Genomic DNA, 15,836 nt, shown 5'->3' with positions numbered 1-15,836 from the left:
TTAGACTGTCAGTGATTAGTCACAGCTTGCAGGTTATCTAAACAGAACATGATCAGTGATAAGGTATTCTCTCTCTGGAAAATCAGATGTTGATTACCTTCCTGAAAAAAAAAAAATCCACTGACCGAGCAGATTAGAGCAGTGGTATCAGGTATTCTGTTATCGAGATGTGAAATAGGTTGGTCGGTCAAAGTCGTTGCCTCCTGTATGTAAATATAACATATAAATATAAATTCAAAATGTAGCTTTTCTTTTATCCTGTCACTGTTGATCCTGCAGAACAATTTCTGACTATTGTAATTACATTTTTGTAATCTGTCACAGTTTACTTTGTAGAACCATTGATAAGAAAAGAGAAGGAGAGAGGTGGGAGGGAATAAAAGGAAAGAAATGTTAGGAGAGAAGAAAACAAGTGTGAAAAGCCAAACAAACAAAATGAGGATTTCAAGGACATAGATGGAATTAAAGTGGTAAAATAGCTGTTTAATTTCATGACAACAAAGGCAAATTTAACTTCATTGGCACAGGCACAAACTCCTAAAGGGAGGGTTTTCTTTCACCAGCTAGTACTGACATGACAAACAGAGCCTCGGTACATGAAGACTAACCACATTTTAATAAACCAGTCACATACTGGATCCAAAACACAGAGCAGATACTGTTCAGAAAGCAATCAAAGCAGGTAAAAAAGAGAGAAAAGCCTTGTATACACAGTCATTTTGTCTGAAATACCAACACTTGAAGGTGATTTTTTTGAAACACGTGTAAGCTCAGTTGGTGCAGCTCTCATGTCCAAAGCACATACATACAGTATGTTTGGCAGTAACCTGCTGAAAGATAGGGAGAGCTGACATTTTCTTGTGTTTATGTTCAGGACTCGTCGAGTGATTTATGTTACAACACGACATTTCAGAATTAATCTCTTATTTACGGCACGTTTGCCATTTCCATTTGAACCTTGTTGTTTCTTGGTAAACAACGAACACTTGTTTCTGCCTGGATCAGTAACAGTTACTGTATGTTGGAGCTGAATGCGTGGAAGCACACATCTCCAGAAACTCCCACACACGTGCACACACACATTCCAGACCAAACACTGATGAAGGTCTCAACTGTTATCTGCTCAGACTTAAGTGCACTGTTTGATATTGGTGACCAATAGCGTTCAGGCATTAAGCATGACCTTCCGTTTACAGGCTTGAAGCTTGTTTGCGTCTTGTTTCACATGTGTGTACTACTGCACTGTTGCACTACTTTTAAAATTTTGTGTCGTGCTTATTTTAATCCATTCTACATGTAATAGTTTTAACTTTATTTTAATTATTATTATTGAGTATTTTTTGTATTCCATCTATGTTCCTCTGTATTTTATTTTCATCATTACTTGAACATTTTTTTTCTGATTATTATCAAAATGGTTGTTATTATCCATCTTATTTTACATTTTAACTTTGACCCATTCTGTCGAAATTTTAACACATCTTTATCTTATTTTTACTAGTTTACATTTATTTTCTATTCCTGTTTCCAAAAGTGATGGAAACATGACTGAGTGTGTGTGTGTGTGTGTGTGTATGTCTGTGTGTCCCATAATAGGATGAGCTGCAAAGAGAGGTGACGTTGGTGGACTGGCATCTGTTTGTTTGGGAGACACTTGAGAAGCTGAGAAGTGACAAGAAAGGCTGCTTGGCACCATGAGACACACACACACAAATGTGTGTTTGTATGCGTGTGTGTGCGTGTGTGCATGTGTGTGTGCATGCAATCAAGAGAAACAGAAAGAGACAGTTTGTAAATGTACATGCAGACACAACAAGTGTTAATTTTCAAAACTTTTCCATTTTAAAACCAACATGCCATTTAGCTTCACGGTTGGCTGTCACAGAGTAATTTCAGTGCTGCAACACAAAACAAAAGAAATATAATAAGTTCTATTTTCCAAAAAAAAGTGAGTAGTGTTTGTGCTACTGGAAGTGAATAGATACAGGTGTTTCATTTCTCCCCTTGATGACGCACAACAAGACCCTAGTGAAATGGTCGAGTGTGGGTGTGAGGGATGGGTGTGTGTGTGCATGTATATGTTTTTTACAGGCCATCTCCTGGGGGTATTTCAGAGCCCAGTGTGTTTGGTTGCCCCCAAACAAGACCTGGAATCCTCAGCCGTTTTTTGATTGAGAAAATTGTGACCATTTCGATTGTGTCAATCAAAAATCATAAACCGCAGTTTTTGGAATCCCACAAAGGGCTGTAACTGAAAATCTACTGAGGGATTTGTTGGGACTCAGTCTTGGGGGTCCTTTGGGCAGATTCTCTGGCAGCTGTCCGGTTGCTATGGCACTGATCACACACAGGAAGAGCACAGCATGATGAGAGAAATGAGACCTTGCATTTAATTGCTGTGTTTGTTGCTGCTGTTTTCCTGGCTTCATCTATTCCCTGGCTGCTGGTGGACAATTACTAAAACATCTACTGAGATGTCTTTGTCTCTCGTTTTGAATGATGCGTTTGTCTAATTATCTTCTACACAAGGAGTCTGGAATGCTTATTGTCACTACACTCACTCAGCTGTACCAGACGTTCACTGTGATTCACTGTGTGTTTATCTGCTGCATCAGGCTTTTATGTCACTTAATATATGTTTATGTCTGTGTCCTTGTCTGTCTGCTGAGTTTTATCTTTGCTGCCATGTGAGAATGTCATAATTCACATTTATTTTTGCCTGAAACTGAAAGTTTATGTTTTAAGCTGGGATTGTTTCATGGCCCAACCTTTTCAAATACAAACTCATTAGAAACATGAGGAAATCAGGGTAGAAACAGCTGTGAAGCTCTTTAATGAAATGGATGAAAGGTAACAAATCAGAGCCTCATTACACTCTAAATGGTGTGCAAACATGTTGCAGTTTCTGGTCATACTCTAATGAGTGAATATGCAGTTTGTGTTCCACAGAAAACACCAAGGGTGCATCTATTATAAACTTGTTTGTTTCTAATAATGCTTAAAGAATGGTTTGACATTTAGGGATATCAAAGACACTTTTTTTATTTTCTTGCCTCAAGTTAGATGAGACTAGCAATACCACTCTCATGTCTGTTTGTTAATTATGAAGCCAGAAGACGGTTTGCTTACCATAAAGACAGAAAAAAAAAAAAAACAAGAGAACAACAGAAAAACAGCTGGATTGACTCTGTCTGTCTTTCAAGTTCACTAATTAATACTGTCCTTTAATAGGACAGACATGGAAGTCATCATTCTTCTCATCTAGATCTTGGGACATTGATGATCATATTTATCCCCAGAATGTTGAATTTTTCCTTTACTGGGAAATTAACCAGACTGTCACACAATAATCAAATGACTAAAAAGGACTAAACAATCCAACGGCTACATGATAAACCACCTTGATTAAAGGAAGAAAATGGGTGAAGATAGTGTGTAGAAAAAAAACAAGCATTAAATAATGCCACCTAAGGCTTCTGAAATTAATACAACTCTTCTGCCTATTAGCCATCCATCCATTCACTCACTCATTCAGTCAATGGGCTGTTAGCTCCCTGACAGAGGGGGAAGAAGAACAGGTGGCCCTAGATGGGAACAGAACATTTTAGATCAATATATTCTGGGAAGATGACTACATTAGCTTTGTTTACTGAACTGTAACTGAAGAGGAAACTGGCTCTGGTTGGAACAGAAGAGAAACACTGGAGTAGTAGACAGTATATTAGAAAAACAAGACGCACGCAGACTGTTTGTTAGTGGGAGGAATACAAATAGGAGACGAGTAAACTGAAGAAAAGGTTTGGCACATCAGGATAATAGGAGGCAAAGAACAAAAAATGCAGTGTGAAAAAATGTGTTATGTATTTTCACGTGTGTATGTGCATGGAAGCATGTGAAATGTGGTAAAATTATATTTTTTTTCATGTGATTTGATTTCATCTCCTTTCATTTTGTGAGGTTACATTTCACTTCCAATGTCTTTGGTAACAACACAGCAGGCAATAGGCTGATAAGCCTGTTTTGAATTGAGATTTCACACAGAGGGACACTGTGTGTGCGTGTGCGTGTGTATATGTGTGTGCGTGTGTGCGTGCGTGTGTGTGTGTGTGAGAGAGAGAGAGAGAGAATGAGATGGGGTGTGTTGGTGTGCAAGTGTGTGCCTTGAAATGAAATCATAAAATCAAGTGTAGATAGAACAAGGTCAGAGAGATTAATATAAAATTATTAACAACTAGAAACATGGGAAAAGGAGAGATAGAGGGAAGCATATGGTAGAGGAGGAGGAAGAGGAGGCGGTCCCTCCACAAACTCCAGCCAATCAGATGGAGGAGGGAAGGACTCAGCAGTCAGGAAGGAGGTAGCAAAGCAGCAGCAGACAGAGGGAGAAGAAACAGAGCATGTTAGAGGAATAGGTAGGAAGGTTGAAGTAGGGAGACAGAGAGATGCAGCACCACTGTGTGTCTGCCTTCGAGGCTGTCAGTTGCGGAACTATTCATCCTCTCATCAGGGACTGTGATGTGTTATGGAGCTACGATGCACAGATTTCCTGTAGAAGCAGGGAATGCAGCTAAAAGTTCACCTTGAGCTGTAAGCCAACAGTGCCATGCTGCATCTCTGGGAATATAAGAAATGCTTCACGATCCCAGGTACAACAGAGATTTAACTGGATCTGACAACGTGCCAAAACGAAAGTGTCTCCTGAATCTTTAACTTTTGGATCATAGTCAGCTTTACACTTGAACTTCTGACTGGCTGAGAGGCATTGGACTGCCAATCCAGGGTCAGAAATCAACAGGTACAGGTACTTTCTTTTGGCAGAAACTTGCCACCTTTCTGAAAAGGCACACAGAACCAATTCTGAGACATCTACGGTCACACTGGAGCCCCGCAAAGCAACAGCAAAGCAGGTCCTGCACCCCAGAGACTCTGGAGCTGGCCTGACCTTGGACCAGCTATCACCTGAACCCCTACTGGCACCTGCAGAAGAATCCAGCATGTCTCAGACCGGAGGACGCTTTCACAACAAAAAGGCTGGCATTCGGGCCGCAGTGATTCTGATCGGACTTCTGCACAAGTCTCGCAAGGCCAAGGAGAAGGAGAGAGACAAAGAGGAGACCGAAGGGTGGGTGAAGTTTAAACAGTTGTGTCATCTAATGAGGCAGGCAGGCTGAGTATATAATGCATGACTTAAGGACAAGCAGAGTCTGCAGTGCAGTGTTGAGCTGGTATTTTGAAGAAAACTTTATTAGCTTGTAATGTCTTTGCTGTTCCAGGGGCATGGGGAACTTTGCACTCTTTATGGTTCAGTGAGTTTGCATATGCAGCTTTATAATAGGTCCTTTTTATTAGTGTGCTTTCTGTGTGAGTGTGTGTCTTGCTGAATGCACTTGTGTGTGTGTGTAACTCAGTCAGTGGAAATGACAGACGGGAGAGTGAGCGAGAGCTATTGAGGATTGTGGGTGAATAGAGGTGTGTTCAGCGTACCTTTGAAGAGCAAACGAGATGGACAGAGAGAATAGAGGAGAGAAGCAAAGCTGCGGTGCAGAGAGAGTGGAACGTGGGGGAAAAAAAGAGTGAAGTGGATGTGAAGTGTTAGAATGAGATATGTGTCGAATGAAAAGGAAAAGGTGCAGAGCAAAGGTCATTCGCTCATCTATTTGTGTCTTTCTATGTCCGGTTTTTAATAGTTCTTGCAGTGCACATAAGCATCAATGGACACTTGTTGATGCCTGGAATGCTGATGAAACTCCTTTTGCATGCTTGGTGAACCAGCTGAGAGTTCAGTAGGTGAGCTGCAAACTGCTACAAAGAAATACAGTACCAAGCTTTACTGCCCACACGCCTGCTGTAAACAGAAAAATCAAGCAGGTAACTAAATAAATTTATGATGGTCTATGAAGGCTAGAGTGAAAGCAACAACAGTGGTCTATTTACAAGTCAAATTTCTGAGGATTATATATGTGAAGGACCCTTAAGCAGATTCATGAAAGGACAAAAAAAGAAATTGCCGCTCCAATTCACCTGTGAGATTTTTTTTTTTTTTTTACTGTATGCTATATTGTGTCCAGATCATCTTACTGCTAATACTACCTCAGGTGAGTGCAGTCAATAAGACCCCTGGGAATATCCCAGCTGGTAACAAACAGCTTACGAGGTTGGCAGGGTCGAGACTGCCAACACCCCCCTGACTGAGCCTGTCCCTGGGCAGACCTGTTTTGGTGGAACTAATATGAGAAGCGATAAACATACAGTTAAACTACAATCTGAGCAGAAGGTTGCCTATTTAGTGTTATTGTGGTCATGAATGTATGTACACTGTGGTCTTGTTTAGGTGCATGTGTGTTTGTGAACATCTGATATGCTCCAATAGCCTGGACCAAAATAGGCTACATGAAAATAGACTGTAACTCACTTTGGAAATGCTGATAAGTTTATCTGACCTCTGTATGTTTATGTGTGTGTGTGTGTGTGTGTGTGTGTGTGTGTATAAATATATAATTTAGTTACAGACAGTGTAAAATTAACCCCTGGAGGCAAGGCTGGATAAGCTACCACACAAGTTGAGTGACTGCCCCCTAAGAGCTGCAGGTTCACTGTGTGACAGATAATTTGTGTAATTGTAATAGACAGTAGTTTAAATATAATGTGCAGCACTGAAACACATGTTAACTTAAAATTATGTAGAACTGCAATATCATTTTATACTGACCCCATGTATATATAAGGAGCCAAATCTTTATCGTTTTAGTTGATAGTACACTTACATCATGCACATTCCCAAATAAATCTTAAATTAAATTACCATAAATTAATTGACAACAACCTGGAAACATGGTTGTTTACCAGTATATAATAGATGTGTAGTTTTGTGACTTGAGGCAAAATACACTATGTAGACCAAAGTATTGGAACACCTGACCATTACAGTGCTTTGGGCACTGGGGCTCAGTCATGCTGAAATAGAAAATGGTCTTCCCCAAACTGTTGCCACAAAGTTGGAAGCATTGCATTGTCAAAATGTCTTGGTGTGCTGAAGCATTGAGATTTCCCTTCAATGGGGTCTATGGGACAGTCCAGTCAGTGAGACCACAACAGTTTCTTTTTGCCCTACAGCCATCTAGTGGATTAATCCAGCCCTGTCTGGTTGCTATGATTGTCAGTGAATGCAACATTAACATATTGCCACACAGATAAACAAAAATGCACATAAGTACTCATTCTTTTGACAGGAGCACCTTTATTGCGTGTTTTACCCATGCTCTCTGAGTGATTTGGGATTTTGATTTTGTGTGTTACTATCTAATGACAAACATACAATCGTGTCTGGACAGCAAAAATAGCCTGAAGCGCTGCTACAACAACATTCTACTGCTGTCATTCCTGTTGCTTTGCTTCTATCACATAACAGTTCAGGCACCATCACTGACAATTTTAAGATGCATTTTTCTGAGTTAAGTTGATATTTTACTCTTTTGACCTCTATCACCATTGTGGCAGGGTATTTCATGTCCTTGAAGCATACAATATTCCTTGAATACAAGGAAAAGCACTTTACAGACTGATTGTTTTTTACTAGAGATGAGCAGGAAACACTTTGCATAGACTGTTTTTACATCATCTGACTTTGCAACTAACAAACAATTTAAAGATGTGATTTTTGTTCACATTTTTTGACTTTCCACACATGCAAGCAACCCACACATGAACAGACAGCAGTCTTGCTCCTTGACTGTATCTTCCTCTCAGGTCTGCACTGATAGAGCCATAATGTATATTTGCCCTCCATTAAGTTGAACAGCATGAGGTCTACTGCTTGTATCTGAATGTTTATATTACCCCTCCAAGCATTAATGTCCTCCACAGCTCATTTATCTCCAGCTGCAGACCTGTTTTGTATGTGTGTGTGTGTGTGTGTGTGTGTGTGTGTGTGTGTGTGTACTTGTGTATGAGATATTTGTCCCACTGTGTGTAGCTAAGTGTGCATATAGTTGTGGTGACATTTTCCAGTTGGTTTGTGGTGTCGTGGTGCAATTGGTGGATTATACAGAGAAAAGAGAGTATGTGTGATTATGTACGTATGTTTAAGAGGAAAGAGGGAGAAGACAGACTAATTTATGATGCCAGAGTGTTTTTAAGACCTAATCAATAACCACAGCATGGGGCTTTCTGTTCACACACTCTGTTGTCAACCTCTAAGACTTAAAACCTTTATTATGACATGCATACATTAAAAAAATGCATCTGTTTTGCAACTTGCAATATTTCATTAGCATTTTTTTATGACCGAACTTGTACAATACCTCCTGTTGATGAGGCCTGTAATGTAAATTAGTACATTACAGTAGTTTAACGCAATAAATACATTTATTATATCAGAATACATTCTGTACTTCGGTCTTGTTCTTGTCTGTTGCCCTCATGTGTTAACAATATGAAGACTGAGGCTATGATGGGTTATGAAAATCATTTTTCTTTTACAATTCAAATCTTTCATGGACTGTTTTAAATTAGGGATGTCCCTTTAAATGATCAAATTCCTTTTAGTGGATTTTAATATGGAGTCAGCCTGATTCATCACAGTAATTTAGCAAAAACCCTTTTTATGTTTCTTTAGTATTTCATCTGTTTATCAGGGTCATTTGAGTTTTATTTTGCAACTGTCAAAAAAATAAAGAAAAAATAAATCAAGGCAATCTTTTAAATCTAAATAGCACCGAATTACACTCTCTGTGCTACCTCTCTGCTGGTTTCATGGACACTGAAGTCCAGAATCAAAAAATTTCCCACACAAGCATTTAAATGAAGAGCCTTGATTTTAACATGCACGCTGGATTTTAAATAAATGTATTTATATTGCTTTAAAGTTCAGACGAAAACATTGATATCACTCTCTAATCTCAGCAGTAAATATGACGTTCAGTTGGCTAGCTTATCTTAACACAAAGAGTGAAAACAGCTGGTCTGCCTCAATTTCTGTGTGGATTTAACAATCAAAATATAATGTTTTGATCAGTGAGCTTTAGAGGCACTATAGGCAGAATTTTGTTATCAGACTAGCTGTAACATTCATTCTTAGTTGAATTCCTATTCCTTTAACCAACAAGTTTCAGTGACTGTAGGCGGACTGCCTTTAAATCGAATCTTTCCTCAGGTCTCGACAAGGTCTTCCTCACCTTCTGTATTATTCATTTAAAAGCAACTGTCAAAGTAATGATGAGAACAGACACGTAATAAAATGTGTTGATGATTCGGTTGTTAGTCAGCCTACACGGACGGGATGAAATAAGATCACCGGCCTGAGGAGGAGGACTTTCTGTCATCCTGTTAAATGTTACAAAACCTAAGTACACAAGTATAGAGTTCAGAAAGTGGTCCTCGCTGCTACAATGACTGTTATTAAGGGAGTGGAGCTGTCTATACGACAAGTGCCAATGCAGTTGCTCAAGCTTGTGGAACAAATATTTGACACTTTTCTGGACAAGAGACAGTATTTCAAAATCAATTTGGGAGGTGATGCAGCATCGTCTCATCCTTAGGAAATGGAAAATGATTGTCTTATAGAAAATTTACTAAGCGTATTTATCTGTCTGGCATGGGCATCTTTACACAGACAGAAAGACAAGGCTTCTCAATGTGGCAAGAGACAGTTGTTAGGGTGAGTCAGACCCTGCTGAGAGATATTTACAGCAGGCACTTTCATAGATTGTCCTGCACAGACAGTTTGAGCTCTTGCCTTCAGGTCACTGCTACAGAATGCCTGCAAGGAAAGCCTGAATGTTGACCTTGTTAGGATGCCTTTTGATACTGCAAACATCCAAAGCCATATGCACATTAAGAGTTGACCTCTTGGCCTCTTTTTGTCATTTTTTTATTTTGAAGATATTATATTATTATATTTTCTTTTTATATGATCGTTTTTTTCTCTTTTTCATTACATAGTTGTTTTAATGATTTTGTGGTCTTAGAGTTTTGTGTGATTGCCCCAGTTGTACAGTTTGCTTTGCTTTTCTGTTTTAGATCCTGTCTGTACATCAGATTTCCCTTTGGAGCAGACAAAGTGATTTGATTTGACAGTTATTTAGGTATCTCAGTTGCAGTCTCTTAAGAGAAAATCTCATCAAACATTTGTCAGTGGTCTATTCTATATCTGTTTGAGGGTCCTTTATGTGGAGATGTTCCAGGAACCTCTGCAAAGCATACCAGCAGAAAGGTGATGTAATTTGCTCCCTTTGAAGAGCATGGCTTGCACTGCAACACTTCTATATTTTTTAAACAAACATTGCCCAGTAATGGTGGATCTCTTCTTTGTTAAACACTAGCTGCCAGTCACAGCTAAAACTCTTCATACCCAGTGCCAGCCATGTTACAGGTAGTGGTCCAGTAAATGGAAATGATACAGACAAACATACATGAATACAATACAAAGCATCTCTGTTATTTTGTACTTATATTGATTCAGTCTAATTTGATTACAAACAGAAAAGATAAAACTAACACGGTAAAAAATCAACTGGTGGGACCATTTGCTTCTGTTGCCACGCCCAAGCTTTCTGTTTGTGCACAGTGACAGATTTACCACTTGAAATATATTGATTTCTAAAAAGAATTCCCTTTGATCTGAATGGTAATGCAGGTTGAGAAGCTTATCTCTTGTTTTTTGCTTCCAGCTGACCTCATTTAAAAACAGGAACCCTGGAAATATTTGTTCCATACATGATATTGTTTTAAATCTTGCATAAGACAAAAAGTCATACACACCATTTGATGATCCATATAAAATACATGGAAAAAAGGAACACAGTTTTCCCTCAATGTGTCTGTCAAACAGTATTTCAACTTAATATTACAGGAGAAGAATTTTAAATGAGCACTAACCAATGTAGTTTAGGGCTGCAACTAATGATTACTTTCGTTATTATTCAAAGTCAGCTCACATACTTGTAATCTGAATTCAATATTATAGTGTACATATTGTAGAAATATTGATATGATGTATGTGAATTGCACAAATGTTATACATTTGTAGCTTGACAAAATGCACAATAGCATTTCTTAAACTCACTCTGCCAACTGAGATGGGATAAGATGTTAGTCTGGGGTTGCTGGAATTTACATTCCCCAAACCCAATAAAAGAGGAGACAGGAGCTAATGTTAGCCTAAATATTTGACAGACCTGCTCTGTCTTACAGTTGCTATGTGGTGACTGGAGTGTTGTTATACATTTTACGTTACTGTTTATCAGAGTGTTGAGTAATGGGGAAAGTTAGTTCTGAAGGCCTGTGAGCTAACTATATGAGTCAAGCACTGAGTCTGTATTCTCTGGGTTTGTGCTTTGTTATGGTGGTGCCAACACATCATGAGCTGTAGTTCCCACAGTAACGAGACTCTGGGCTAGTTCTGAGTGGACGGGGTCGGGTGTCCACTGGGAGGGCTGCCACTCCACACACATCAAACATGGAAAACCGCTAGATGCATGTAACAAGGCTAACATTCCTTTTTCCTGGTTTTGGCAAGGTGGGGTCTACCACAGTCATCCTACAGCAGACTGATTGAAGATTCTGAATATTTGCTCATCATCATTGTCAAACAGAGCTGAGGTTTTTAAGTTTTTCTTGTTGCTGTTTGTGACCACCTTACACAGTTTTTCCCTGTCTTGTAGTCCCTTCCCTCCTCTGTCAAATCCTCCTCCTCCTGCTGGTGTTTAACACAACTGCGTTTTATTCACTGACTCACTTGTATTTCCACCCTCCCACCCCCACCACCTTTTTTCCCCTTTTTTTTGACTTCCTCTTGTTTCTCTCGTGCGTTTCACTTCTTTTGTGATTAGTAGCTACACACACACAAGCACATGCAGACATTTGATTGCACTTTGCTGTCTATCTTTATTTGTGCATGTGTGGGTTTGTGTACATGGGTGTGACACTCATCTTTGTCTTGGGATGTAACGGATGAGATGGTGTAGTCTCTAACAAGTGTCCAGAGACCCACCCAAGACAGCCCTATTTACCCAGCTCTGCACTAGGGATTGAGAGCGCTATTTTTAGTCTGCAGAGATTCATTTATTCTCTCTCTCTATCTCTCTCTTAGTGTACTTTGCTCTCTAGCTTTCTCTCTTCCAGCTATCTGTCTGACATCCATTCATTCTCCACCTCTCCCTCTGTCTTCGTATCTCTCTCCCTTTCTTTCAGACTCCTCTGCCCTGGTGTGGTTATCAGCTAGTCTGAAGTGGCAGAGATGGTTGAGAAGAGAAGTATTCAGTGTCATCTGTCAGATGCTTAACTCTGTTTTTTTTCCTTCAACTCAAGTCTGTGAGACTGGGTGAGATTGGGCAATGATAAAGAGGAAGTGGGTCCCAGAAAATGAATAGGATTAGATAGGATTTATGGCATTTTCAGTGATGTGACAGAGAGAGTGATGCCAGGCGACTACATTTTTCCCTGCAATGCAGTATTGTGTCAGAGAACAAAAATCTCTTAGACCTACTGACTATAAAAAGGGCAATGTTAACACTCACAAATATCTAATTAAGTCTATGTTAAAACCTTTTTTAGGGAGAGACCTTTTACAAATGACAAAATAAAAATAGGTTTAAAAAAAAGAAGAGAGAGCTTTGCATCTTTATAAAGGAACATATTATAGATGAATTACATCCAGAGGATGTCCTTGCAGAGCAGAGTGTATGAAAAGAGAAAGTAATCGAAAAGAGCATTAAATTGCACCTTTTAATCTGTTGAACAGAATTAAATCCCTTCTGATCACGTGCTTTCACTATATTCAGATTGATCTGTTGATCAGGTGTTTGCAAGATCAAAAGGCTGCATGTGTTTATGCACCTACTAAAGTATAGTCTCCTAATTGTAATCTGACTATCAGTATTGCCAGGCCATCCAAATGCAGTGTGACTGATTACATAAAGCAGAACTGCAGACAAAGAAACAAACATCTGCCCATAGCCTTTATCAGTGTCTCCCTGTTGTTGAGTACATGTAAATGTCTATAAGAGGTCTCTTGGAACCATTTGTGAAGCGAGACAGAAAACAACACTGACATTTCAAAGGTAAGACAAAAGCTGCAGTACATAACCTTTTACTAGATTGTAGTGTTTGCCCTTAATGTTTGGATAATAAATCCTGTGTCAAAGATACAGTGTGTGTGTGTGTGTGTGTTGGTGTGCATGTGTGTGTGTCTCAGAGATATGCATGGTAGGTGGCCTTCGTGTTGAAAGTACAAAAGTGATTTCACTTCTCATTCTTTCTGTAGATTAATTTTGCTTCAAGATTCAACACAGCCAATGTTTTTGTGAGGAAGAAACTTAAATATGGTAATGCAAATTCCTGCTGAACCTGAAGTTGAATAAGACTTAATATATTATGAGACCGAAAAACTAAATATTATTTAATTGAAAACTGTATTGATTATGGGTCAGTCAAAAAAACACACAATCCATAAGACCATGTGTGTACTGGAGAGGCACTGATGGCATAGGAAAATACAAGCTTCGCTACATGGTGCACACAAACCACTTGGTTTCTTAGCTTGTGCTTGTTAACACAGGTTTCAGTCTGTCACATAAAGACCTTGCGAGGGTGATAATGAAAAAGTGTGTGTTTAGGTTTGTGTGTCATTGTGCTGTTTCTATGAGGTGTTAAAGTGTTTTTTTCTTTCTTGCACTCAATAAAGCTCACTTACACACACAAACAAAATTCATTTCCTCTCTTTTGAAAAGTCTTTTCGTTCCCAGACCTGAATTTGTGGGTCCATTTTTTTTTTGTACAAATTTATATATTCATTTATAAAAGTAGCAATGTCTCTTCTGAGAAATGCTGTTTCCTCCTCATCATCCCCTTGCTATTCGTCTGTTCCTCTTCCTCTTATTGATAATGAGAACATTTCAGGTTGTCTGGCTGGACAGTCTTATCTGCTGTCATCTTTGTATCTATTCATATCTCACCAAAGAGAGAGAGGGCAGACCTGGCGTTCCCACAGCACACAGTCGATGTCTTGGAGTGTGGCTGCCTCATAATTAGTGCTCTCGACCCCTCCGCATATTTGTACATGTCTTGGATGCCTGTACTCTCCTGCTGGACAGCTGACTGGCTCACATCACATCCATTGCTTACCTCTACATGTGGATCAGACTTTATATTAAGGACAGACAGATAGTAGGTAGCACAGTACAGAAGGAAATAGAGGAAGGACAAGAAGACAAAGTGAAAAAGCTGGTTAAAATAGACATGTACCAGCACTGCAATGTATCACTATACATTTGCTAAAACCAAGACTTTGTAAGAAATTATTCCCCTGCTCACTCATTTACCAGCCGCTGCATAAAAGATACTTTGTTTACTCTATAGAGGGCAGTGAATTAAGACTTTTTGAGTCTTCTTTCTTTATAGTCATTTATTCATGTATTTATTACCAATTTTATATTTTTTTAGGCTTATATCATTTGAATGCCATAATAGTTTTGTATTTTTTCTTATTTACTGTGCGTGTGTGTGTGTGTGTCTGTCTTTCTGTCTGTTGATGTGGGTGCTGAGTTACTGTATACAATTGCTCTTACAGAGATCAATAAAGTTGCACCTGACTGCAACTGCAACTGAGCTGAAGATTCTGAATAGCTACTAATCATCATTGTTTTTGTCACAAGTGAAATCTGTTGAATCGCACAATGTTGTATTATGCAGTATTTCATTTTCTTGTATTGTGGCAGCGTTAGCAGAACATGTGTTGTGTTAACATGTATATGTGTTAACCAGCATTAGTATGCTAGTAGCCTACAGCTTAATCTGATACTGTTTTGCAGTATTTAGTCCTAAAATATTTTATAAATTAAAAGGGATCCTCAGAGTGATTAGATGTTCATCCCGAGGTGAACATGAATATCAATACCTAGTTTTATGACAATCCATCCAAAAAGCATCATGCAAACTAATTTAAAATGTGAACCTGATGGTAGAGAAGCCAGGGCCTAGTATTTCAAAAATTTTAATGTACATCAGAAATTTTCAAATTCTGTAATCCCTTTAGGCGCTATCCCAGATAGAATCAATCTAGCAGGTCCTTGTTTTAAAAAGAAGTTTCAATTAGGATCATTCTGATTCAGATTTTAAAAGATTAGTCTAACTGAATCTTGATTTCCATTCTTTGAACTGATCTCCATCAGTTGGTGAAAGATTCCGCTCTAATTTATCCCAGAGGTGTTCTATCGGGTTGAGGTCAGGACTCAGGCAGGCCAGTCAAGTTCTTCCACACCAAACTCGTTCATTCATGTCTTAATGGACCTTTCTTTTATTTAGTAGCGAGGAAATTTCACAACTGGACTTGTTGCACAGGTGGCGTCCTATCACAGTACCACGGTGGAATTCACTGAGCTCCTGTGAGCGGCCCATTCTTTCACAAATGCTTGTAGAAGCAGTCTGCATGCCTAGGTGCTTGATTCATCATATCATCCTGATTTATAGCATCAAAACTACCCTGATCTTGACCTTAGTGTTTTTAAATGTAAAATTTAAGTCTTGACAGATAATTGTGAGTTGTCCAGGTTAAAGTTTTCAGAAGTACTGGACATGACCATGAATGTCTGTACTAAATTCCATGCAGTCCATGCAGTAGCTGTTGAGATAGGCTGCTACAGTCTGGACCTGTCTGAAATGATGGACCAACCGACGAGACAGACTAATGTGCGGCTAGTGTGGCTAAATGTTCTTGTTCAACCAGAAATGAATGCACATACAGCAGCTTGCATACAAATGGAAGAATGGAAGTTAGTTAATCTGACAGTCTGTTCACATTTTTTGTGTCTCAGTGTCATTAGTTATGTTACATTGGAAGC

The 15,836-nt window shown here is 39.0% G+C and overlaps 1 protein-coding gene across 5 annotated transcripts in view; it reads left to right on the top strand.

The window, feature by feature from the left end:
- Positions 1–15,836, top strand: part of rap1gap2a (RAP1 GTPase activating protein 2a) — a 61,896-nt gene that overhangs the window by 22,508 nt on the left and 23,552 nt on the right. For 2 of the 5 annotated variants that reach the window (XM_046390329.1, XM_046390326.1), the window contains exon 1: positions 4,140–5,122. The exons of 1 other annotated variant lie outside the window; for it this stretch is intronic. In XM_046390329.1, the coding sequence (XP_046246285.1) occupies positions 4,995–5,122 (128 nt within the window). In that variant the 5' untranslated portion in view covers positions 4,140–4,994. Of the gene's footprint in view, positions 1–4,138; positions 5,123–15,836 lie in introns of those variants that run through there. 2 more of the 5 variants (XM_046390327.1, XM_046390328.1) reach the window with 2 other exon arrangements.

Source organism: Scatophagus argus, chromosome 5 (assembly GCF_020382885.2).
Source record: "Scatophagus argus isolate fScaArg1 chromosome 5, fScaArg1.pri, whole genome shotgun sequence".
NCBI classification, from domain to species: Eukaryota; Metazoa; Chordata; class Actinopteri; family Scatophagidae; genus Scatophagus; species Scatophagus argus.
The sequence above is the reverse complement of the archived record's forward strand: the minus strand, read 5'-3'. Positions and strand labels throughout refer to the sequence as shown.